This window comes from Ranitomeya imitator, chromosome 3 (assembly GCF_032444005.1).
Source record: "Ranitomeya imitator isolate aRanImi1 chromosome 3, aRanImi1.pri, whole genome shotgun sequence".
Lineage (NCBI taxonomy): Eukaryota > Metazoa > Chordata > Amphibia > Anura > Dendrobatidae > Ranitomeya > Ranitomeya imitator.
The window spans coordinates 713073792-713096094 of record NC_091284.1 but is presented as its reverse complement, the minus strand read 5'-3'; the positions used below and the strand labels follow the sequence as shown (position 1 = coordinate 713096094).

Genomic DNA, 22303 nt, shown 5'->3' with positions numbered 1-22303 from the left:
AAAATAATACGGGAGTGGACGGGAGTTTCTCAAGATAAAATGAGTCTGGCTGACAATGTGAAGCTCCAGGCTCCTTGTGCAGCTAAGAGGTTAACAGTTCAGGAGATAAAAGTTTTTTTTTCTCTTGCAAAAGCTTCAAATGATGAAAAGCAAGCATTCTGTCTATCACTTTTATAACATTGTTTTCAAAGGAGTTATTTTGGGCAGGAACGTATATTTCCCATCTGTTCTGCATCTTTCCTCCCCGTTTTTTTTTTGCAAAATCCTTTGTTCCTCAAAATATCAAAGTGATGATGATAAACTGTTTACAATGCAAAATCCTCTCAGCCCTTCATCCCCAAGAGTCCCTTCAGTAGTAGAGGCAGCACGTGATCAGCGATGTCAATCCTAGCCTTCTAAGTATGTCATCTGCCTACGATTATTGGAAGAAAGCGCATGGCTTGGAATCCCATGAAGTGGAGTCTTACTATTAAGGGCTGCAAAGATTGTAGAAGCCAAAGCCCCTGTCTGCCTTGTGACAAGCGGTTAACCAGCAGGAAGTGGAGTAATGCTACGGATTAGAAACCTCTGACAGACTTGTGTCATTATTGAGACTCTGATCACCTGGTCGGCAGCTCCGCTCCCAGGAAAGAAGTTGCCATCATCGTGTCGATGCAGGGAGATGTACAAAACGCTGGGGTCTCTGTAAAAAACTCGTTCAGTTCCATTGCCATGGTGCACATCCTAATCAACAAGAAAAAGTGAAGATTGAGTGACTCGAAAACCATAAAAGTAATTAAAGTACTAAAGCAGTTCCACAAACTATTGATAGTTGTGGCAAAATCGGAACCAAAGTAAAGCAGGCATAAATTGGTCTAATACATCTGACCTAAAAATGATGGAAATTTAAGCCAAATTGGAAACAAAATAGCCCGGATGGTAGAATAGATTTCTCAAATAAATATATGCTCTTTACATTGTGAGAATAATCATCAAAATTATGAAATTAATAATTACTGATGATACCATGTATACATGTAAGCAAAAAATATTAGCTCAGCCCATATCACATCCCTCAACACAAGAAGTTGAGCCTTCGTTCCATCAAACATGTGCAGGAATTCAATGGAACGTGACCAAGCTCATACGTAGTGTTAGGAATACATTTACCATGTTACCAATACAAGAAGATACAGAGCTACAGTATATGAATGATTAGGCTGTACTGTAAAATCAATCATTTTTTTAAATTGTGAATGTAACTCTTTTGTGTGGTACTCTTGTATTGAACTCCAAGAATCTGTACCATGTAATTTTTTTGAACAAGGGGCAGAGCCAATTGACATTTTGCCACACCGCAGATAGTGGTGGAGGCCCCGGTTGCAGCCAGTTGTCTTAGGCCCCTTTCACACATCAGTTTTTGCCATCAGTCACAATCCGTTGGCTCGACGGATCCGTCGCAGATTGTGAAAAACTAATGCGACGGATCCGTTTTTTGGGTGGATCTGGCTAATTGAATCGGAGCATGCTCGGTTAAAAAAAAAAAAAAAGGAATCTGTCGCTAATGCAAGTTTATGAGAAAAAAAACGGATCCGGCGACTTTTTTCAAAATTCGACGGATTGTGACTGATGGCAAAAGACTGATGATGTGAAAGGGGCCATAGTGCCAGATACAGTACAGGGAGGAGGATAACATGGATGAGCTCCTGAAACGTGAGACACACCAACAAGTGGGAGAAATAAGTATTTGATACACTGCCAATTTTGCAAGTTTTCCCACCGACATGCATTAATAATAATAATCTTTATTTGTATAGCGCCTACTTATTCCGCAGCGCATTACAGCTTAACAGTTTCAAACACAACAGTCATAAGTAACAACGTTACCAATACAATAATTAAAGCGAAATAAAACGAACCTGCTCGTAAGAGCTTACAATCTACAATGAGGTGGGGAAATACAAAGTACAGGTGTGTATTTACAATGATGGTCCAGCCATCTTCAGGGGGTGGGGGATAGGTGGATATAGTGAATGGGCTACACACACACACACACAAACATAAAATGACTTTGATTAGTGAACGTGAAAAATGTGTTTTGAGGGAGCGTTTAAAACTATGCAAATTGTGGATTGTCCTAATATCTTGGGGTAGAGCATTCCAGAGGATTGGCGCAACACGGGAGAAGTCTTGGAGTCGGGAGTGGGAGGTACGGATCAGTGCAGAGATTAGTCGAAAGTCGTTTGCAGAGCACAGTGGTCGGCTAGGCCGATAGACAGAAATGAGGGAGGAGATGTAAGGGGGCGCCGCACTGTGGAGAGCTTTCTGGGTGAGAAACAAGTACTATGAATTGTATCCTGTAATGAATAGCAAGCAATGGACTTGATGGCAGACAGGGGCCAGGACGACTGCACTGTAGTGAATGGAGGATGGATGGGGTCATGTATCGTGAGATTTTGGCCAACAACTTCCTTCCCTCAGTAACAGCATTGAAGATGGGTCATGGCTGGGTCTTCTAGCATGACAATGACCCAAAACACACAGCCAGGGCAACTAAGGAGTGGCTCCGTAAGAAGCATTTCAAGGTCCTGGAGTGGTCTAGCCAGTCTCCAGACCTGAATCCAATATAACATCTCTAGAGGGAGTGGAAACACAATGTTCCCAACGACAGCCCCGAAACAAGAAAGATTTGAAGAAGATCTGTATGTGCAAACTTGGTAAAGAACTACAGGAAACATCTGAACTTTGTAATTCCAAACAAAGGTTTCTGTACCAAATACTAACTTCTGTTTTTTTTATTGTATCAAATACCGTATATACTCGTGTATAAGCCGAGATTTTCAGCCCATTTTTGGGGGCTGAAAGTCCCCCTCTCCGCTTATACTCGAGTCATACCCAGGGGTCGGCAGGGGAGGGGGAGTGGGGGCTGTCTACTTATACTCACCTGTTCCTGGTGCGGTCCCTGCAGGTCCCTGGCTTCCCGACACCCCAGCTTCTTCCTGTACTGAGCGGTCACATGGTACCGCTCATTACAGTAATGAATATGTGGCTCCACCTCCCATATGACATTTACCTGGATGTTATCTCCCCTGTAAATAATATATACCTGCTGTATGTCATCTCCTCCTGTATATTGTATATACCCATGTGTCATCTCCTCCTGTATATAGTATATACCTGTATGTTATCTCCTCCTATATATAGTATATACCTGTATGTCATCTCCTGTATATAGTATATATCTGCTGTATGTCATCTCCTCCTCTATATACTTATGTGTCATCTCCTCTTTAATATAGTATATACTTGTATGTCATCTCCTCCTGTATATAGTATATACGTGTGTCATCTCCTCCTGTATATAGTATGTACCTGTAAATCATCTCCTCCTGTATATAGTATATACCTGTGTATCATCTGCTCCTGTATATAGTATATACCTGTGTCATCTCCTCCTGTATATAGTATATACCTGTATGTCATCTCCTCCTGTATATATTATATTCCTGTCTGTCATATCTACTGTATATAGTATATACCTGTGTGTCATCGCCCCTGTATATAGTATGTACCTGTATGTCATCTCCCCTGTATATAGTATATACCAGGTTGTCATCTCCTCCTGTATATAGTATATAACTGTATGTCATCTCCTCCTGTATATAGTATATACCTGTGTCGTGTCCTCCTGTATATAGTATATACCTGCATGTCATCTCCTCCTGTATATACCTGTGTGTCATCTCCCCTGTATATAGTATATAGGTGTGTGTCATCTCCTCCTGTATATAGTATATACCTGTGTCATCTCCTCCTGTATATAGTATATACCTGTATGTCATCTCCTCCTGTATATAGTATATACATATATGTGTAATCTGCTCCTGTATATAGTATATACACCTGTGTGTCATCTTCTCCTGTATATAGTATATACCTGTGTGTCATCTCCTCCTGTATATAGTATATACCTGCGTCATCTCCTCCTGTATATAGTATATACCTGTGTCATCTCTCCTGTATATAGTATAAACCTGTGTGTCATCTCCTCCTGTATTAGACCGCGTTCACACGTTATTTGGTCAGTGTTTTTACCTCAGTATTTGTAAGCTAAATTGGCAGCCTGATCACCAGCCAACAGGAAGCCCTCGCCCCCCTGGCAGTATATATTAGCTCACACATACACATAATAGACAGCTCATGTGACTGACAGCTGCCGTATTTCCTATATGGTACATTTGTTGCTCTTGTAGTTTGCTTATTAATCAGATTTTTATTTTTGAAGGATAATACCAGACTTGTGTGTGTTTTAGGGCGAGTTTCATGTGTCAAGTTGTGTGTGTTGAGTTGCATGTGGTGACATTCATGTAGCGACTTTTGGGAGATGAGTTTTGTGTGGCGACATGCGTGTAGCAACTTTTTGTGTGTCGAGTTGCATGTGACAGGTTCGTGTAGCAAGTTGTGTGCAGCAAGATTTGCATATGGCGAGTTTTGCGCGTGGCGAGTTTTATGTGTGGTGCGTTTGAGTATGTGCAAGTTTTGTGTGAGGCAACTTTTGCATGTGTTGCAACTTTTGTGCATGTGGCAATTTTTCCGCGTGTGCAATTTTTCCACCTGTGGCGAGTTTTCCACGTGTGGCGAGTTTTGCGTGAGCCTAGTTTTGCATGTGGCGAGTTTTGCGCGTGGCGAGTTTTGAGTGGCGACTTTTGTGTTTCGACTTATGTGGCGAGGTTGGTGTATGTGTGGTGAAATGTGTGCTGAGGGTGGTATATGTGTTCAAGCACGTGGTAGTGTGTGGCGCATTTTGTGTGTGTGTTCATATCCCCATGTGTGGTGAGTATCCCATGTCGGGGCCCCACCTTAGCAACTGTACGGTATATACTCTTTGGCGCCATCGCTCCTTGTTCACATCTGGCAGCTGTCAATTTGCCTCCTACACTTTTCCTTTCACTTTTTCCCCATTATTTAGATAGGGGCAAAATTGTTTGGTGAATTAGAAAGCGCGGGGTTAAAATTTCACCTCACAACATAGCCTATGACGCTCTCGGGGTCCAGACGTGTGACTGTGCAAAATTTTGTGGCTGTAGCTGCGATGGTGCAGATGCCAATCCCGGACATACATACATACACACATACATTCAGCTTTATATATTCGATATATATTGGGCTGGACATATCTGTAGTGCAACCTGTGGTGCATTTGAAAAATGCAATTACAGAGAAAGCCACGACACTAGATTAAAGAAAGAGGTTTTATGTCATGTCACCACACATGATACCATTATCCACTACTCACTGCAGCCTAAGAGGATAATTAAACCTTACCGCAACTGTAAGCAACCACAAATCACCTCCTAAGTGACACCACAAGTAACACAGTGGTACCTCAATTCCAAAGCCTCTGCCAAACCCAACTCACAGTTTACTATATTATTAGCTTGAGTCAGAGCTCGTTAAGACATTCATCTTTTTATCGTATGAGACAAACGGTCCTAGATTCACCGGTGATTTTTTTTTTTAGCGTTTCTTCAAGTTTGAACGGAGTACCATCCGAGTTTGGTCCAGATTTCATCAGTTTTTCTTGGATGAGAAAAAAAAAAAGTTTCTTCGCCTTCTACTATCTAGCAGGTAGTCCGTGATAAATGGATAAGCACTCAGGATGGGATCAGAGTACGGTCCAAATTTGTCACTGACTCAGACTTGCACTGTCGACTTTGATCGCTCAATTTAATATTTGACATTTCTCCAAGATTATGCGTGAACCACATGGTCTGCAAAAAAACCTGAACATGTGAACAAACCCACAGCCTACACTAGATACTAGGAGAAAAACGGATACAACTTGCACGGGAAAGATGGACGTCTGAATGAGTCCTTAAGCCTGGACTACACTGCTACTTTTAATAGCGCTACTGATTGATATTAATTGGTAGCTGCAGTCTAATAAATTTCATACAACACAATGTATTGCTTTGGACGGCAGCTGTAGTTAAAGTTAAAATCAAGCAGCAACACTAAAAAAAGCCATAGTGTAGCCAGGTCTAAATGTGCTCCGGCAAATCCATTATTTCCCTTAAGATATAATAGGAAAACAGAACAGTATGAGCAAAATATGGACTTGGTAGTTAAGATTTTTGGTGCTTAAACACAAATAACATGTTGCAATGTAAATATGCAACCAGGCTGTCTCCCAAAAAAACTATTGTAATTACACATGTTTTGTTATACACATATAACACATTCGCAAAAAAATGGCAATTTGGACATCATTCCATAATTTCCCTCAGGATCAATAAAGTGTATTGTATTTCACACAAAACACCCAAGAATGGGACAGGCAAAATTGTTGGCACCTTTCCAAAATCGCGGGTAAACAACTTTGTTTGAAACATGTGATGCTCGTTCAAACTCACCTGTGGAAAGTAACAGGTGTGAGCAATATGAAAATTATACCTGAAACAAGACAATAAGGGTATGTGCACACGTAGGTGGGATGTCTGTGGATTTTTCCGCACCTGTTTTTGTAAATCCGCAGGTAAACCGCACTGCGAATTACCTGCGCATTTACTACGGAATTAACGCAGATTTACACCTACGGATTCCTATTATGGAGCAGGTGGAAACAGAAGCGGAAACCGCACAAAGAATTGACATGCTGCGGAATAAACAACGCAGCGTTTCCACGCTTTTTTTCTGCAGCATGTGCACTGCGAATTTTGTTTTCCATAGGTTTACATGGTACTGTAAACTCATGCAAAACAGCTGTAGATCCGCAGCGTTAAAACCCCTGCGGATCTGCCGCAAAATCCGCAGCATGTGCACATAGCCTAAGAGGAGAAACTGCCACGCTAAGCATGGAAAACAGAAAGAGGTGAAGAGAACTGTCTGAGGACTTAAGAACCAAAATTATTAAACAATATCAACAATCTCAAGGTTACAAGTCCACCTTTAGAGATCTTTATGTTTCTTTTTCCACGGTGAGCAACATAGTCAAGAACTTTACAATCCATGGCAATGTAGCTAATCTCCTTGGACGTGGACAGCAGAGGAAAAAATGATGAAAGGTTGCAATGCAGGATAGTCCAGATGGTGGATAAACAGCCCCAATCAAGTTCCACAGAAATTCAAGCTGTCCTGCAGTATCCGAGTGCATCAGTGTAAGTCTAAGCTATCCATCGACATTTGAATGAAATGAAACTCTATGGCAAGACATCCAGGAGGACACAGACATATAAAAGCTAGACTGCAGTTTGCCAAAATGTACGTGAGTAAGCCAAAATCCTTCTGGGAAAGCATCTTGTGGACAGATGAGACCAAGATAGAGCTTTTTGGTAAAGCACATTATTCTACTCTTTACCAAAACGGAATGAGGCCTAAAAATAAAAGAACACCGTACCTAAAGTCAAGTATAGTGGAGATTCAAAGATGTTTTGGGGGTGTTTTGCTGCCTCTGACACTGCATGCTTTGACTGTATGCAAGGCATCATGAAATCTGAAGATTACCAAAGGATTTTGGGTCGTAATGTAGTGCCAGTATCAGAAAGCTGGGCTTGGGTCCTAGGTCATGTGTCTTCCGGCAAGACAATGACCCTAAACATACTTCAAGAAGCACCCAGAAATGAATGGAAACAAAGCGCTGGAGAGTTCTGAAGTGGCCAGCAATGAGTCGGGATCTATATACCATTGAACACCTGTGGAGAGATCTTAAAATTGCTGTCTGAGAAGGCACCTTCAAACATGGGAGACCTGGACCAGTTTCAAAAGAGGAGTGATCCAAAATTCCAGATTGAAAGGAGTAAGACGTTTGCTGCTGATGGTTATAGGAAGCGACTGATTACAGTTAATTATTCCAAACATTGTGCAACCAAATATTAAGTTGATGGTGCCAATAATTTTGACGGGGGCATTTTGGGGGTTTAGTGTGAAATTATGTCCAATTTGCTTTTTTTTCTCAGGTTTTTTTGTATTGGTTCAATACACACAATGAATTAAACATGTGTATAATAAAACATGTGTAACTGCAATAATTTTCTGGGAGAAATACTTCTTCATTTTCTGGGGTGCCAACATTTTTGGCCATGGCTGTATATAAGAACCCATAAAATTATCTTCTGATGTTATCTTGTTTCTGCAATGTCCCTTGGTGCAATGCATGAAACAGTAGCAGTAGGCAAAGTGACAGAGCAACTGCCCCTAGTAGATGAACTGGAGGTGTCTAGTCAAGCCGAGGCTCTTTCGTCACGGAAGTTGTAGTAGCATTTAATATATGTCTGCAGGGTTTGAAAACTCTTCACCTTCTTTCAAAATCTCTTTCACACATTGCTGAGAAAATCAACAAATAACTATTGCTGTGTATATTATATTGTAGGTTCACAGGCGTTTTCCTGTGGATTTTACTTGCAGAATTGCATGCGAGGAATCTGCAGTGCAATACAATGCTCAGTTTACATATGAGATTTCTCATCAAATTATCACACTGGTGATCGTTTTTGCACAAAAATTCTGTGGACTTCTCTGCTAATGTCACCATTTACAGTGGTAGGGGTGAACTCTGTGGAAAAATGCACAACAAAATCAGCATGTTATAGTGATTTTAAAAAAATCTGTAAAAATCTGCAGCAAAACTTCCACGTCTGACAAGGGGCTCATTCAGACCTCCGTATTTTGCGTAGGAGTGCTATCTGTGGATAGCGCTTGTACCTATAATAGTGAATTATCATGTCCGTGAGCTTTTGTGCTCCGTATAAAATTGCAGGGACAAGTCCGATATTAAACGGTGTTGTGTTTCAAGATAGGCAATACTAGTCTATGGGTCAGTGAAAAAAAAATAAAAAAATCAGACAGCACTCAGATGTGCTAGATTTTCAGACTGTTACATAGATGGACGGTTAGATATTTTTTTCACATACATGAAAACCTGATGAAAATTGGACCAAACTCTGATGACTGATGAAAATCTGATCAAAATCATTGATGACCCCTGGTCTACTTTTCTCAACCGATGTCTGAATGAGCAAATTTTCTTATTCAAGTATATGGGGAAAATTTGCAAATAAGGCGCATATTTACCGCAAGAAAAACGGACATGTTGCAGATTTCAAAATCGCACTGCAAGTCAGTCAAGAAAAATCACAGCGGGCATGAGATTTCTATAAATCACCTACACTGTGCTGAAACTGTAATGGCTGCGTTGTTGACAACTTTCTTCTGTGCATTTTTTATCCTTGACGTTAAAAAGATTTCTGAAATCTCATGCACACACTGCTTAATGCTCCCGTCCTCCTGGGTCTCCAAACCATCAAAGCAGTTTTGTTTTTTTCCAGATCTGCAGGATATCATCTCTTTCAGAGTTTTTGCATTTTTTTCACGTTTTCAAATGAAGGAGTGAAAAATCGCAAGTAAAAACACATGAAGAATGCATGTAAAAATGCATTAGAAAGTGTGTATTTGGCACCGTTTTTTTTTTTTTTTTTACTGTCAACGCTCTGGTTTTTGGTGAAGAAAATTTTTCTGCAAATACTCAACGTGAGCACCTACCCGAACGCTCGGCGTATTTTGCACGGCAAAAAAGTGCAGCCTAAAAAATGCACTAAATACTCATCGCGAGAACTTACTCGAATAGTCTAATGTGCAGTGACTCCGCAGCATTCTCACAACAAAATCAGCACCATTTCATGAATTTCCTGCATGATTTTTGCTGTGTAAAATCTGCAGCAGATCTGATGCATGTGGACGTTCTGTTACTTCGTTGATAAACAGCAATAATAAAAAATTTGGGAACGTACAGCTTTATGACACGTGTGATACTACTGTACTCACCCAGTCCACTATAAGAATCTTTCTTACATCTAGTCTTTGCTGTAGTTGCTTAGCTGCAATGGCTACAGAATTGAAGAAGCAGAACCCCCTGGAGAGACAATAACGCCAGTGTCAGGACACAGACATTCAGTTATGAAGGACACAGTCCTGAATACATAGTGTCTCAGCGGTGTTAGCAGAAGTGTAAATAAAGCATGTTCATACATGGCGTTGGAAGGGTCCGCATGATGTCCTGGGGGCCTCACCAAGGCAAATCCGTTCTGTAACCAAGAAGAGAAAGTCTGATGAGCTGACTGCGGGATTCCCTTTATTATTTTAGCTTTAAGGCTGAATAACTTTTGCTAGTGCTTATAAAACAGACCTTATGATCTATTATTTTAGAGATCATCCATGCAGATGGTGGAGGAGAGCATACAAGTCTGAAGGTATGATTACACAATTTAAAAAAAGGCTTAAAATCATATATGTTTTTTTTTTTTAAGTGTCAATTAGATCAACCACCCCAAACCACACACATGGGCATGCAGGTCTTTGAAATGTAAATCCTTGGACACCTTTTTTTTCTTCTCTGTCGCTGCATTCCTGAATAATTAGCATTTTCAGTCATATGCAAAAGATGCATTAAATGCTCTGTGGGCGTATCAGAGCACCTAAGAAGCCTCTGCCTCCTCAGGAAGTTTCTCTGCCAGACAACAGCCACTTTAGCTTAATTCACAGCCCACTGTGTATGTGAAGTAAGTGGAAAGGAACTCAAACATTAAACTATGTTTCAGGCTAAAGTGGCTGGTGCTGGGTGGAGAAACAACTTCAGGAGACAGAGGATCTTTAAGTGCTCAATCGCACCCAGAGCACTTAACATCTAATTTACATGTGAATAAAAACGATAATTACGCGGGAAAGCAGCAACAGAGAGGATGGCCAGGTGTCAAAAACCTGCAAGCCTATACCTACGATTGGTGAGGAGGTGGCTTGATCTTACTAACAGTTTCCCTTTAATGTCCATTCATATTTTATTACAGCTAAAGACACCCTATAATATCATGTTATTCGAGTTAATATTACTCAGGGGTAAACGCCATATTATGTACCTTCAGCTCCCGGGTGACAACTTTAAATGCCAAGTCTATCACGCTACCAGCAGCCCAACGAGCGGCATTTGAGGAATGGACATCATTCCAGATGGTATCAGTGTCAACCTGTAATTACAAAGGTCAGGTATGATGAAGCAGGTGAACAATGTCATGGGGAAAGATTAATATAGCAGCAGCCACAATACTGATAGACTATGAACCACCACAATAAGGCCATTGATTTCTACAAAGCCCCCTAAAAGCACTGGACTAGCGTCTTTTTCAAGTGAATAAAACAATTGCATAGTGCTACACAATTGTCTTTTTCACTTGAAAAAAAAATGCTAGTCCAGCACTGAAACGCGTTATGCAAATAAAAACCGCTCAACTCATCTTGGTGAGCAGGATTCTTCATTATAACAGCGTAGACCGATATCATATTATGGTCCAAATTGGTCATCTTCTATCTGATGCCATACTATGAGGTTTTCTAATCTGCAAGTGATGCATCTTGAAGAGAATATACATGTACAGTCAGACACATACTGCCTACAACGCCATGTACTTCATACAGTCTCCATGTGCACAGCTCTGCAGTCTGCATAGGACCATCACTGCTCCATACTGTTGGTCTCTGAGACTTCAGTACATTTCTTGCCACCAATGGGTCAAGATCCCATCAAGAAGAGCAGGAATACCAATAGTCAAGAAATGTATTGTCCTCGTACAGAATGGTTATAATGGAGTTTGTGCAAAATTAAGGTCAGTCAAGACAAAGAGCTGTATTACACGACTTTGAAGGTATACATGCCAGGAAGCACATAGGGTCGATTGTAGCAAGAAGAATCTGGCTCAAGGCCTATGACACTGACCATGTAATGAAGCTTTGGTGCCATCCAACAATGATCTTCTGTATCAAAAACTAACAATCGAGACCGAATTGATCCCTACGGCACCTGATCATATTAAAATGTGTGATAACAGGTGTAATAAGATTTCTCTCAGAAGACATGGACTATGTGTATAACAAACCATATCAGCGATATATATACTACGACAATGAGAAAAATGTCGGTGTTGTTCTTCGGAAATATTCACATCCAGTTCTAGATTATTTTAAAAACTTGTATGCATAGAAATGTATTTTCTTCATGTCACCTGGTAACCTAACCCAAGAGCGCCTGAGAGTATTACTGGAGGATGAACAGACTCAGGACCTCAAGTGCTTATGAATAAAACACTTAATGATTTTGGGTGAGGCTGGAGTTTGAGAGTCTGTGCCTGCCCGTGCCTCTGATCTCAATTATGGTTTGATTTTAGAAATAAACGCACTGGAAAGGAATTTATTTTATCTTTTTTTTTCTTCTTCTTCTTTCATTTCCCGTGAAACATCTTGTATTCATCAGAGTCGCGTCAGCGCCAGGGAAATAACAAAGGAGACACGGAAAAACCTGGGGGATTCTGGGATAATCAAACACATGTGTGAGGCCTTAACTCAATCATCCCCTGAGGTTTAGATGGCCTGGCACATTGCTCAAGATGGGTGAATCAGTGATGGGACTCCCATTGTACATGAACTTATATGTGCGTCTTTAATGTCCTGAAGAACCCCTCGCGACTGTACTGGCCTAAGGTCCCAGGCATGAGAAAAAGGGCCTTCACTTGAGATCCTAAAAGTCCGGCCTGAGATGTAAGGAAACCTCACTTTTACAACAGTCCTGAAAGAAGGAATGTGTCTTCAGGGCTTCACATGTGCCATGTGTTAGATGAAAGGATCCCATATATCCCTGCAGGATAAGGTGGATGATTTCTAAAATACCATTAACTGTATTCTTATCAAAGGGGACAGTTGGGACCCTGTACGCCCCTCTCTACATAAAGAGGTGTGACATTACAGAGCTGAACATCAAAGCGCCCAACTGTCAACACAAACTGTGTGAGATATAGAAGTGTCCACATCTGAGAAAAATATAGAGTGAAAGAATGACAAGAAGCAGGAGAGAATCACGCTAAGTGCCCATGTGCTTACAACGCGGGAGTCTTCAGATGCATCTTACAGTCCGAGTGCCACATGGAAGACTTGCGCAATAGAAAGACTTAGGTGTCTTTTTTTGGACATAGTTGCATATGGCTTACGTACAGATACTTAAAAAGGTATGTTCACTATGTAAAGATAATTTAAAAATACCACTTGGAGCTTCTAAAATGTGAAAAAAAAAAAAACACACACACCTACTGGATGCCAATGTCTCCTCCATACTGCCGCTGGTAAGTATTCTGTATTAACCATATGAAAGAGGTAAGAGACTTTCTTCTGGCTCAGATGTAAAGTGACCATTTGGCAGCAGACTGGTTGGAGCAGTCACCCGATATTCCCACGCCCCGGAAGAGGAAGCCACAAGACTGGCAGGGGACACCGGCAATACGGTGAGTAGTTGGATCAGGTAGATGTGTGTTTGTTTTCTTATTTTAGGACAACCCCATTAATCAACACAGATATAGACTGCTCAGACACTGGAGAATAAATGTAGCCGGATAAGATAACTATATACAGTATATAGAGCAGCAGTACCCGACTTTCAGGGCTTCTGAAAACAACCATCATCATCGAAATCTTGAAACTTACACTCAAGGAGAGAAATATGACTGATATGACCCTATGAGTTATATCTTTATAACTCCTTGCACACTGGGAAATTAGGAGGTGCGCCACGGTGGAGGAGAAATGCAGAAGGGCCTCTGGGGATGTTCACGATCAGTTATGTTACACCCTTACAATAAGCCATGAAGTGTCACAGGTACAATATACATTTTTATTGATTTGTACTCACCCCAAGTCCTCCACATGGCAGCATGACAAACATCCTCTGAGACAGAATGCCTGGAAACAAGACCAGAGCTGTCAGTAAAGTTACATAAGTCAGTATATGATGCAGACACAGTGATCACATTTCATCTATCGACCTTGAGTTGTGCCGCTATGTGCCATAGTGCTGGCTGTTTGGCTGCTTAGTGCCGCAGGTTCATTAGTTCACAGCTAGAATCAAAGATTGTTGTACTGGTTAATGAAACCTGGGATGGTTCAATATCCAAATTATCATAAATTCAGATTGTTACTCTATTCTTCCCCCATGCTTTACTCTGCAGCTATACTATTCAGATTGTCTGCAGCGTCTAAGCCAAAGACCAACAAGAAGTCAGCGGTTACCTAATTTTCATTACAGCATTAAAAAATGATAAGAATTTATTCATCTACATGTAACTGCAGCAGCAGTCATTTATAGAGGAAAATACCAACATAGAAATGTGGGGTAAGAATTTTTGTTAAAAATTTTTTTAGTGCACTCATTGATAATTTAGGAGTTATGCCTCATTTAGACATCGTTTTTTTTTTCTTGCACGCGAGATTATTTTTTATCAATGTGATGGATCAGATATTCATTCATTTTTTTGGCCTTGTGTTCGTATTTACCAACAATTTGGCATCCGGCTTTTCTTGTTATGCTGAAAATAAAATTCCAAACTTCTCTGACGCGATAAATAGTGGAAAAATGACAGCAAACATATGACGCACAGATGCATGAGCCATGTGCTTTCTGTTTTTTTCACGGACTCATTGATTTGAATGTCGGAGTTTGATCCATGATTGAGATTAAAAACAGACATAGTCCTTAGAAAAAGAGGTGAACATACCCCATAAAGAAAAATGGGTACAAGTTCTACTCGAGAAAAACAATAAGACTAGGTGGAGACGAGCATATTTTTTGTCAACTGAGAAAATCAGGTCGACTATGCAAATAACACTCTGATCAAAGTGGCACCATAGTGTGATCCGATTCTCTGGGATGAGGAGATGGAGAAAAAAAAAATTCTCCATCTTCTCCATTCTGTCAGTCTGTGGAAATGGGAAGAGAAAACTTCGCTCACCAAAATATACCTGAGGCCGGTTTCACACGTCAGTGGCTTCGGTACGTGAGGTGACAGTTTCCTCACGTACCGGAGACACTGACTCACGTAGACACATTGAAATCAATGTGTCTCTGCACATGTCAGTGTGTTTTCACGGACCGTGTGTCCGTGTGCAAAACACGGAGAAATGTCAGCGTTTGTGGGAGCGCACGGATTACACGGACCCATTAAGGTCAATGGGTCCGTGTAAAACATGTACCGCACACGGACGCTGTCCGTGTGCAGTCCGTGTGCCGTGCAGGAGACAGCGCTACTGTAAGTGCTGTCCCCCCCACGTGGTGCTGAAGCGGCCATTCATATCTTCTCTCCAGCAGCGTTCGCTGGAAAGATATGAAAAATCCTTTTTTTTTGTCCTCGTGTTTAAAATTAAAGATCCCCGTCGCCACCCCCCTCCCACCCCCTGTGCACCCCCCCCCGCTGTTACTAAAATACTCACCGGCTCCCTCGCAGCGTCCTGTCCTCGCCGCACCTTCTCCTGTATGAGCGGTCACGTGGGGCCGCCGATTACAGTCATGAATATGCAGCTCCACCTCCCATAGGGGTGGAGCCGCATATTCATTACTGTAATAAGCGGCACCACGTGACCGCTCATACACGAGGAAAAAAAAAAAAGGATTTTTCATATCTTCTTTCCAGCGAACGCTGCTGGAGAGAAGATATGAATAGCCGCTTCAGCACCAGATGCAGGGGACAGCGCTTATCTCTAGCGCTGTCTCCTGCACGCTCCGTGTGGTACCCAGTCGGCACACGTGTGCCACACTGATGTACCACAGGAGCACACGGACACGGATAATTCCGGCACCGGAATTATCTGGACGTGCGAGACTGGCCTGAGACCATCCGTGCTTGGAAATCAGTGGCTGACTACCACATGTGTGCAAATAGAAATAGAAGACTTCCGGCACAGGAATCCCTTTTCAGGCCTTTGAGGAAGGACTGTTTTTACTGGGTCCGAAAGGCGTCAGGCCTATGGGGGATTCCCCATGATGTTGTTTTTTTATTGCTGAAGATGTTTAAAGAAAGAAAGAATTTTTACTGAAAAAGGATTCCTGTGCCGGAAGTCTTCTATTTCAGTCTGTGGAAATCACACTGCACTCAGATGACAGAGTGCGGTCTGATGTTTCCCACATACACGTTCACTTGCATGGCGGAGTGCATTCCCAATATCGGATCAAACTCAGGCATGCTGCAATTGTTCTCCTCAGAGTTTCTCTGAGAAAAACACTACACTCATCTGCATCTGCCCTTATAGTGGCATGTAAAAGTTTGGCCACCTCTAGTCAACATTACTGTTAAGGTACCTTCACACTAAGCGACGCTGCAGCGATACTAAAACTAATCCCAAACTGTTCTTCAACTATATCAATAGTAAAAGAATAAAAACTGAAAGGGAACCTGTCACCCCGTTTTTTGAGATTGAGATATAAATACTGTTAAATAGGGCCTGCGCTGTGCGTTACTATAGTGTATGTAGTGTACCCCGATTCCCCATGTATGCCGAGAAATACATTACCAAAGTCGGCGTTTTCGCCTGTCAATCAGGCTGGTCTGGTCAGGTGGGCGTGTTCACAGCGTTCTTTTCTTCCCCAGGTTTCCGTTGGTGGCGTAGTGGTGTGCGCATGTCCAAGGTCCGGATTCCCTGTGCCCACGTGAAGACACAGCGCGCGATCTGCGCTGTCATTCCTTTCATCGGTGCGGGCGGCCATCTTCCTGGAGCCGCGCGTGCGCAGATGTAGTGCTCTGCTGCACGGGGCTTCAGGAAAATGGCCGCGGGATGCCGCGCGTGCGCAGAAGAGATCGCGGCGGCCATTTTCCCAAAGCCGAGTTTGCATCTCGGCTTTGGGAAAATGGCCGCCGCGATCTCTTCTGCGCACGCGCGGCATCCCGCGGCCATTTTCCTGAAGCCCCGTGCAGCAGAGCACTACATCTGCGCACGCGCGGCCCCAGGAAGATGGCCGCCCGCACCGATGAAAGGAATGACAGCGCAGATCGCGCGCTGTGTCTTCACGTGGGCACAGGGAATCCGGACCTTGGACATGCGCACACCACTACGCCACCAACGGAAACCTGGGGAAGAAAAGAACGCTGTGAACACGCCCACCTGACCAGACCAGCCTGATTGACAGGCGAAAACGCCGACTTTGGTAATGTATTTCTCGGCATACATGGGGAATCAGGGTACACTACATACACCATAGTAACGCACAGCACAGGCCCTATTTAACAGTATTTATATCTCAATCTCAAAAAACGGGGTGACAGGTTCCCTTGAAAATGTAGGCCCCTTAAAAAATAGTGAGGAAAGAATGGTTGTAGATGACGAGGAAAAAGCTAACATATTAAACACCTTCTTCTCCACGGTATTCACGGTGGAAAATGAAATGCTAGGTGAAATCCCAAGAAACAATGAAAACCCTATATTAAGGGTCACCAATCTAACCCAAGAAGAGGTGCGAAACCGGCTAAATAAGATTAAAATAGATAAATCTCCGGGTCCGGATGGCATACACCCACGAGTACTAAGAGAACTAAGTAATGTAATAGATAAACCATTATTTCTTATTTTTAGTGACTCTATAGCGACAGGGTCTGTTCCGCAGGACTGGCGCATAGCAAATGTGGTGCCAATATTCAAAAAGGGCTCTAAAAGTGAACCTGGAAATTATAGGCCAGTAAGTCTAACCTCTATTGTTGGTAAAATATTTGAAGGGTTTCTGAGGGATGTTATTCTGGATTATCTCAATGAGAATAACTGTTTAACTCCATATCAGCATGGGTTTATGAGAAATCGCTCCTGTCAAACCAATCTAATCAGTTTTTATGAAGAGGTAAGCTATAGACTGGACCACGGTGAGTCATTGGACGTGGTATATCTCGATTTTTCCAAAGCGTTTGATACCGTGCCGCACAAGAGGTTGGTACACAAAATGAGAATGCTTGGTCTGGGGGAAAATGTGTGTAAATGGGTTAGTAACTGGCTTAGTGATAGAAAGCAGAGGGTGGTTATAAATGGTATAGTCTCTAACTGGGTCGCTGTGACCAGTGGGGTACCGCAGGGGTCAGTATTGGGACCTGTTCTCTTCAACATATTCATTAATGATCTGGTAGAAGGTTTACACAGTAAAATATCGATATTTGCAGATGATACAAAACTATGTAAAGCAGTTAATACAAGAGAAGATAGTATTCTGCTACAGATGGATCTGGATAAGTTGGAAACTTGGGCTGAAAGGTGGCAGATGAGGTTTAACAATGATAAATGTAAGGTTATACACATGGGAAGAGGGAATCAATATCACCATTACACACTGAACGGGAAACCACTGGGTAAATCTGACAGGGAGAAGGACTTGGGGATCCTAGTTAATGATAAACTTACCTGGAGCAGCCAGTGCCAGGCAGCAGCTGCCAAGGCAAACAGGATCATGGGGTGCATTAAAAGAGGTCTGGATACACATGATGAGAGCATTATACTGCCTCTGTACAAATCCCTAGTTAGACCGCACATGGAGTACTGTGTCCAGTTTTGGGCACCGGTGCTCAGGAAGGATATAATGGAACTAGAGAGTGTACAAAGGAGGGCAACAAAATTAATAAAGGGGATGGGAGAACTACAATACCCAGATAGATTAGCGAAATTAGGATTATTTAGTCTAGAAAAAAGACGACTGAGGGGCGATCTAATAACCATGTATAAGTATATAAGGGGACAATACAAATATCTCGCTGAGGATCTGTTTATACCAAGGAAGGTGACGGGCACAAGGGGGCATTCTTTGCGTCTGGAGGAGAGAAGGTTTTTCCACCAACATAGAAGAGGATTCTTTACTGTTAGGGCAGTGAGAATCTGGAATTGCTTGCCTGAGGAGGTGGTGATGGCGAACTCAGTCGAGGGGTTCAAGAGAGGCCTGGATGTCTTCCTGGAGCAGAACAATATTGTATCATACAATTATTAGGTTCTGTAGAAGGACGTAGATCTGGGTATTTATTATGATGGAATATAGGCTGAACTGGATGGACAAATGTCTTTTTTCGGCCTTACTAACTATGTTACTATGTTACTATGATACCGACAACGATGTTGATCGCTGCAGCGTCGCTGGAGAGCTGTCACACAGACAGCTCTCCAGCGACCAACGATCCCGAGGTCCCCGGTAACCAGGGTAAACATCGGGTTACTAAGCGCAGGGCCGCGCTTAGCAACCCGATGTTTACCCTGGTTACCAGCGTAAACGTTAAAAAAACAAACACTACATACTTACCTTCAGCTGTCTGTCCTCCGGCGCTCTGCTTTCCTCTGCACTTTCCGGTCAGCCGGAAAGCAGAGCGGTGACGTCACCGCTGTGCTTTCCGGCTGGCCGGCGCTGACAAAGGATGCATGAGGAGTGCAGAGAAGCAGAGCGCCGGGGACAGACAGCTGAAGGTAAGTATGTAGTGTTTGTTTTTTTTAACGTTTACACTGGTAACCAGGGTAAACATCGGGTTACTAAGCGCGGCCCTGCGCTTAGTAACCCGATGTTTACCCTGGTTACCAGTGAAGACATCGCTGGATCGGTGTCACACACGCCCATTCAGCGATGTCAGCAGGGAGTCCAGCGATGAAATAAAGTTCTGGACTTTCCTCAGTGACCAACGATCTCCCAGTAGGGGCCTGATCGTTGGTCGCTGTCACACATAACGATTTCCTTAACGATATCGTTGCTACGTCACAAAAAGCAACGATATCATTAATGATATTGTTATGTGTGACGGTACCTTTATTGTGAACAGTTAAGTAAGTTGAAGATTAAAAATGATCTCTAAAAGGCCTAAAGTTAAAGATGACACATTAACGTTGAATTTTCGGCAAAAAAATAAATATATATATTTTTTTCCATTTTTTTTCCATTTAAAAAAACGAAAAGGAAAGTGGGCTGATGCAAAAGTTTGGGCACCCTGCATGGTTAGTACCTAGCAGCACCCACTTTTGCAAGTAACAGCTTGTAAACGCTTTTTGCAGCCAAGAGTCTTCCAGCTCTTGTTTGAGGGATTTTCATCCATTCTTCCATGGAAAAATTCTCCAGTTCTGAGATTCCTGGATGGTCTTGCATTCACTGCTATTTTGAGATCTAGCCACAGATTTGATGATGTGCAGATCAGGGGACTGTGAGGGCCATTGTAAAACCTTCAGCTTGCACCTTTTGAGGTGGTCTATTGTGGATTTTGACTTGTGTTTAGCATCATTATCCATTTGTAGAAGCCATCCCGTTTTCAACTTCAGCTTTTTTACAGATGGGGTTATGTTTACAATCAAGAATTTGTTGAAATTTCATTGAATCCATTCTTCCCTCTACCCGTGAAATGTTCCCGTGTAATTGGCTGAAACCCCCCCCAAAGCATGATTGATCCACTCCCATGCCTTATGATTGGCAAGATGTTTTTTTCCTGAAATGTTGAGCCCTTTTTTCTCCACACATACCTTTGATCATTGTTGCCAAAGAGTTTTATTTTAACCTTATTGGTCCACAGTTTCCAAAATACATCAGGCTTGTTTAGATGTTCTTTTGCATACTTCTGACTCTGAATTTATGGTAAGAATGCAGGAGACTATTCCATGAGGGCCATATTTGTGCAGGTGTCTCTGAACAGTAGAACAATGTACCACAACTCCAGACACTGCTAAATCTTTCTGAAGGTATTTTGCAGTCAAGCGGGTGTTCTGATTTGCCTTTGTAGCAATCCCACGAGCAGCTCTCACTCAAATTTTGCTTGGTCTTCCCGACTTTATCTTGACCTCCACTGTTCCTGCTGTCTGTTAATTACATTTCAAACTGAGGAAAGGGCAACTTTAAAACGCTTTGCTATCTTCTTATAGCCTTCTCCGGCTTTGCGGGCCTCCACCATTTTCATTTTCCAAGCGCTAGGCAGCTGCTTAAAAGAACCCCTGGCTGCTGTTTTGGGCACATGATTTGAGGAGGCTGGGTTATTATAAAGTTGGGAAATTTGCGTCACCTGGTATTTCCTAATGATGATAGCAAACAAGCCACAACCCAAACAGGCTAATTAAGGTCTTGGTCAAAAATAACTGAGCACACAAATCTCCAAACTTTTGCATTGGCCCCTTTTCCTTTTTTCAATTTTTAATATAAAAGAATTTTTTTTGCCTAAAATAAAAGAAAATGTGTCACCTTTAACTTTAGGCCTTTTAGAGAGGATTTCATCTTTAACTATTCACAATAACAGTAATTTTGACCAGCAGTGACCAAACGTTTACAGGCCACTGTACGTGAAAAAAAAAAATGGACATCTAAGTGAGGTTTTAAGGTGCAGTCAGATGGCCGTATAACTCGGGAGATGATCGCATCCCAATGCGCGGACTGGCTGGTGGCTCTCCTGACCCGAGCGTTACAGAATGTATTTCTACACAGCTGTCACGTTCAGGTGAGCCACCAGCCAGTCCGCGCACTGTGATGCGATCGTCGTCCGTGTTATACGGCACCAATAATAAATCGCTCACAATATAAGACTCGACAAAGCCAGGTCCAGATTTGAAGTATAGAGCCCAACGTGATGTGCGTCCAAAATCGCAATGTGGCGACATTAAAATGCCTCGATATGTTGCGCTGACGAGCTCTGCTCTGCTACACACGTACTGTAGGTATGCTGAGAAATGGATGCCCAAGACATTAGTCCAGAGGATGTAGTATAATTAGGTCCATCCCCTGCAGCACACCGAGTGGTGTCTAATCTTTCATTTCCCATATGCAGCATTTTGCTCCAGGTCACTAATCAGTGCGGCTTACAGAAAAATATAATTCCCACTAATGAACTTTAATAAGGGAAAATTCCAGCCACATGTAAATATTATGTGCGTTATTAACATTCGCAGGACTAATATGGTTATTAATAAGCACATAAAAGTAAAAAGTAAAAAAAGGGAGAACGAAAAAAAAAACAAAACTGTAAAGCAATTTTAAAAATAAATATATTTTTGGAGAATTGTCCGGATTCACAGACCCAGCAGAGTAAAGGCTCGTGCACGCGGCTACCATAGCATCGCTCCTTGCAGCCCCATATTCTGCCCCAATGCTCCTACCTAAAGAATGTATTGGATTTTTATTTCTCAAAGACACAAATGAAATCCACGAGAGAATAAAAATGTGAGCCTTTGTATACAATAAGGGCACAGTATGCGCTCAGAAAAGTCTACGAGGGCCCTAAATAGATCGCTTTTAATCTTCTGCAAAAGTTTGCACATCCTTTGTACCGTAACTTTGTAAAAGCTACACAACATCTGCAGGGAATACCGCTAAATTTGGCTTATTTGTTGTTTTTGTACATTTTTCTGCACCATTACAGTTTATTTGCTGAATTGGTCAGAGTGGAAAAACAAAACACACAATTTGGCATGTGCCAAACCTTGGGCGCCCTTCCAGTTAAACTAATGTTGTTATTTTTCGTAGGGTTTCATAATTTACAGGGGTTAT

At 42.2% G+C, this 22303-nt stretch overlaps 1 protein-coding gene across 4 annotated transcripts in view; it reads right to left on the bottom strand.

Moving 5' to 3' along the window:
- The window catches only part of HDAC7 (histone deacetylase 7), a 579208-nt gene that overhangs the window by 19256 nt on the left and 537649 nt on the right, over positions 1 to 22303 (bottom strand). For all 4 annotated transcript variants that reach the window (XM_069758685.1, XM_069758686.1, XM_069758684.1 and 1 more), the window contains 5 exons: positions 13700 to 13749; positions 10887 to 10994; positions 10003 to 10058; positions 9799 to 9886; positions 604 to 723 (listed from right to left, as the gene is read on the bottom strand). In XM_069758685.1, coding sequence (XP_069614786.1) covers positions 604 to 723; positions 9799 to 9886; positions 10003 to 10058; positions 10887 to 10994; positions 13700 to 13749 — 422 coding nt within the window. The remainder of the gene's footprint in view (positions 1 to 603; positions 724 to 9798; positions 9887 to 10002; positions 10059 to 10886; positions 10995 to 13699; positions 13750 to 22303) is intronic.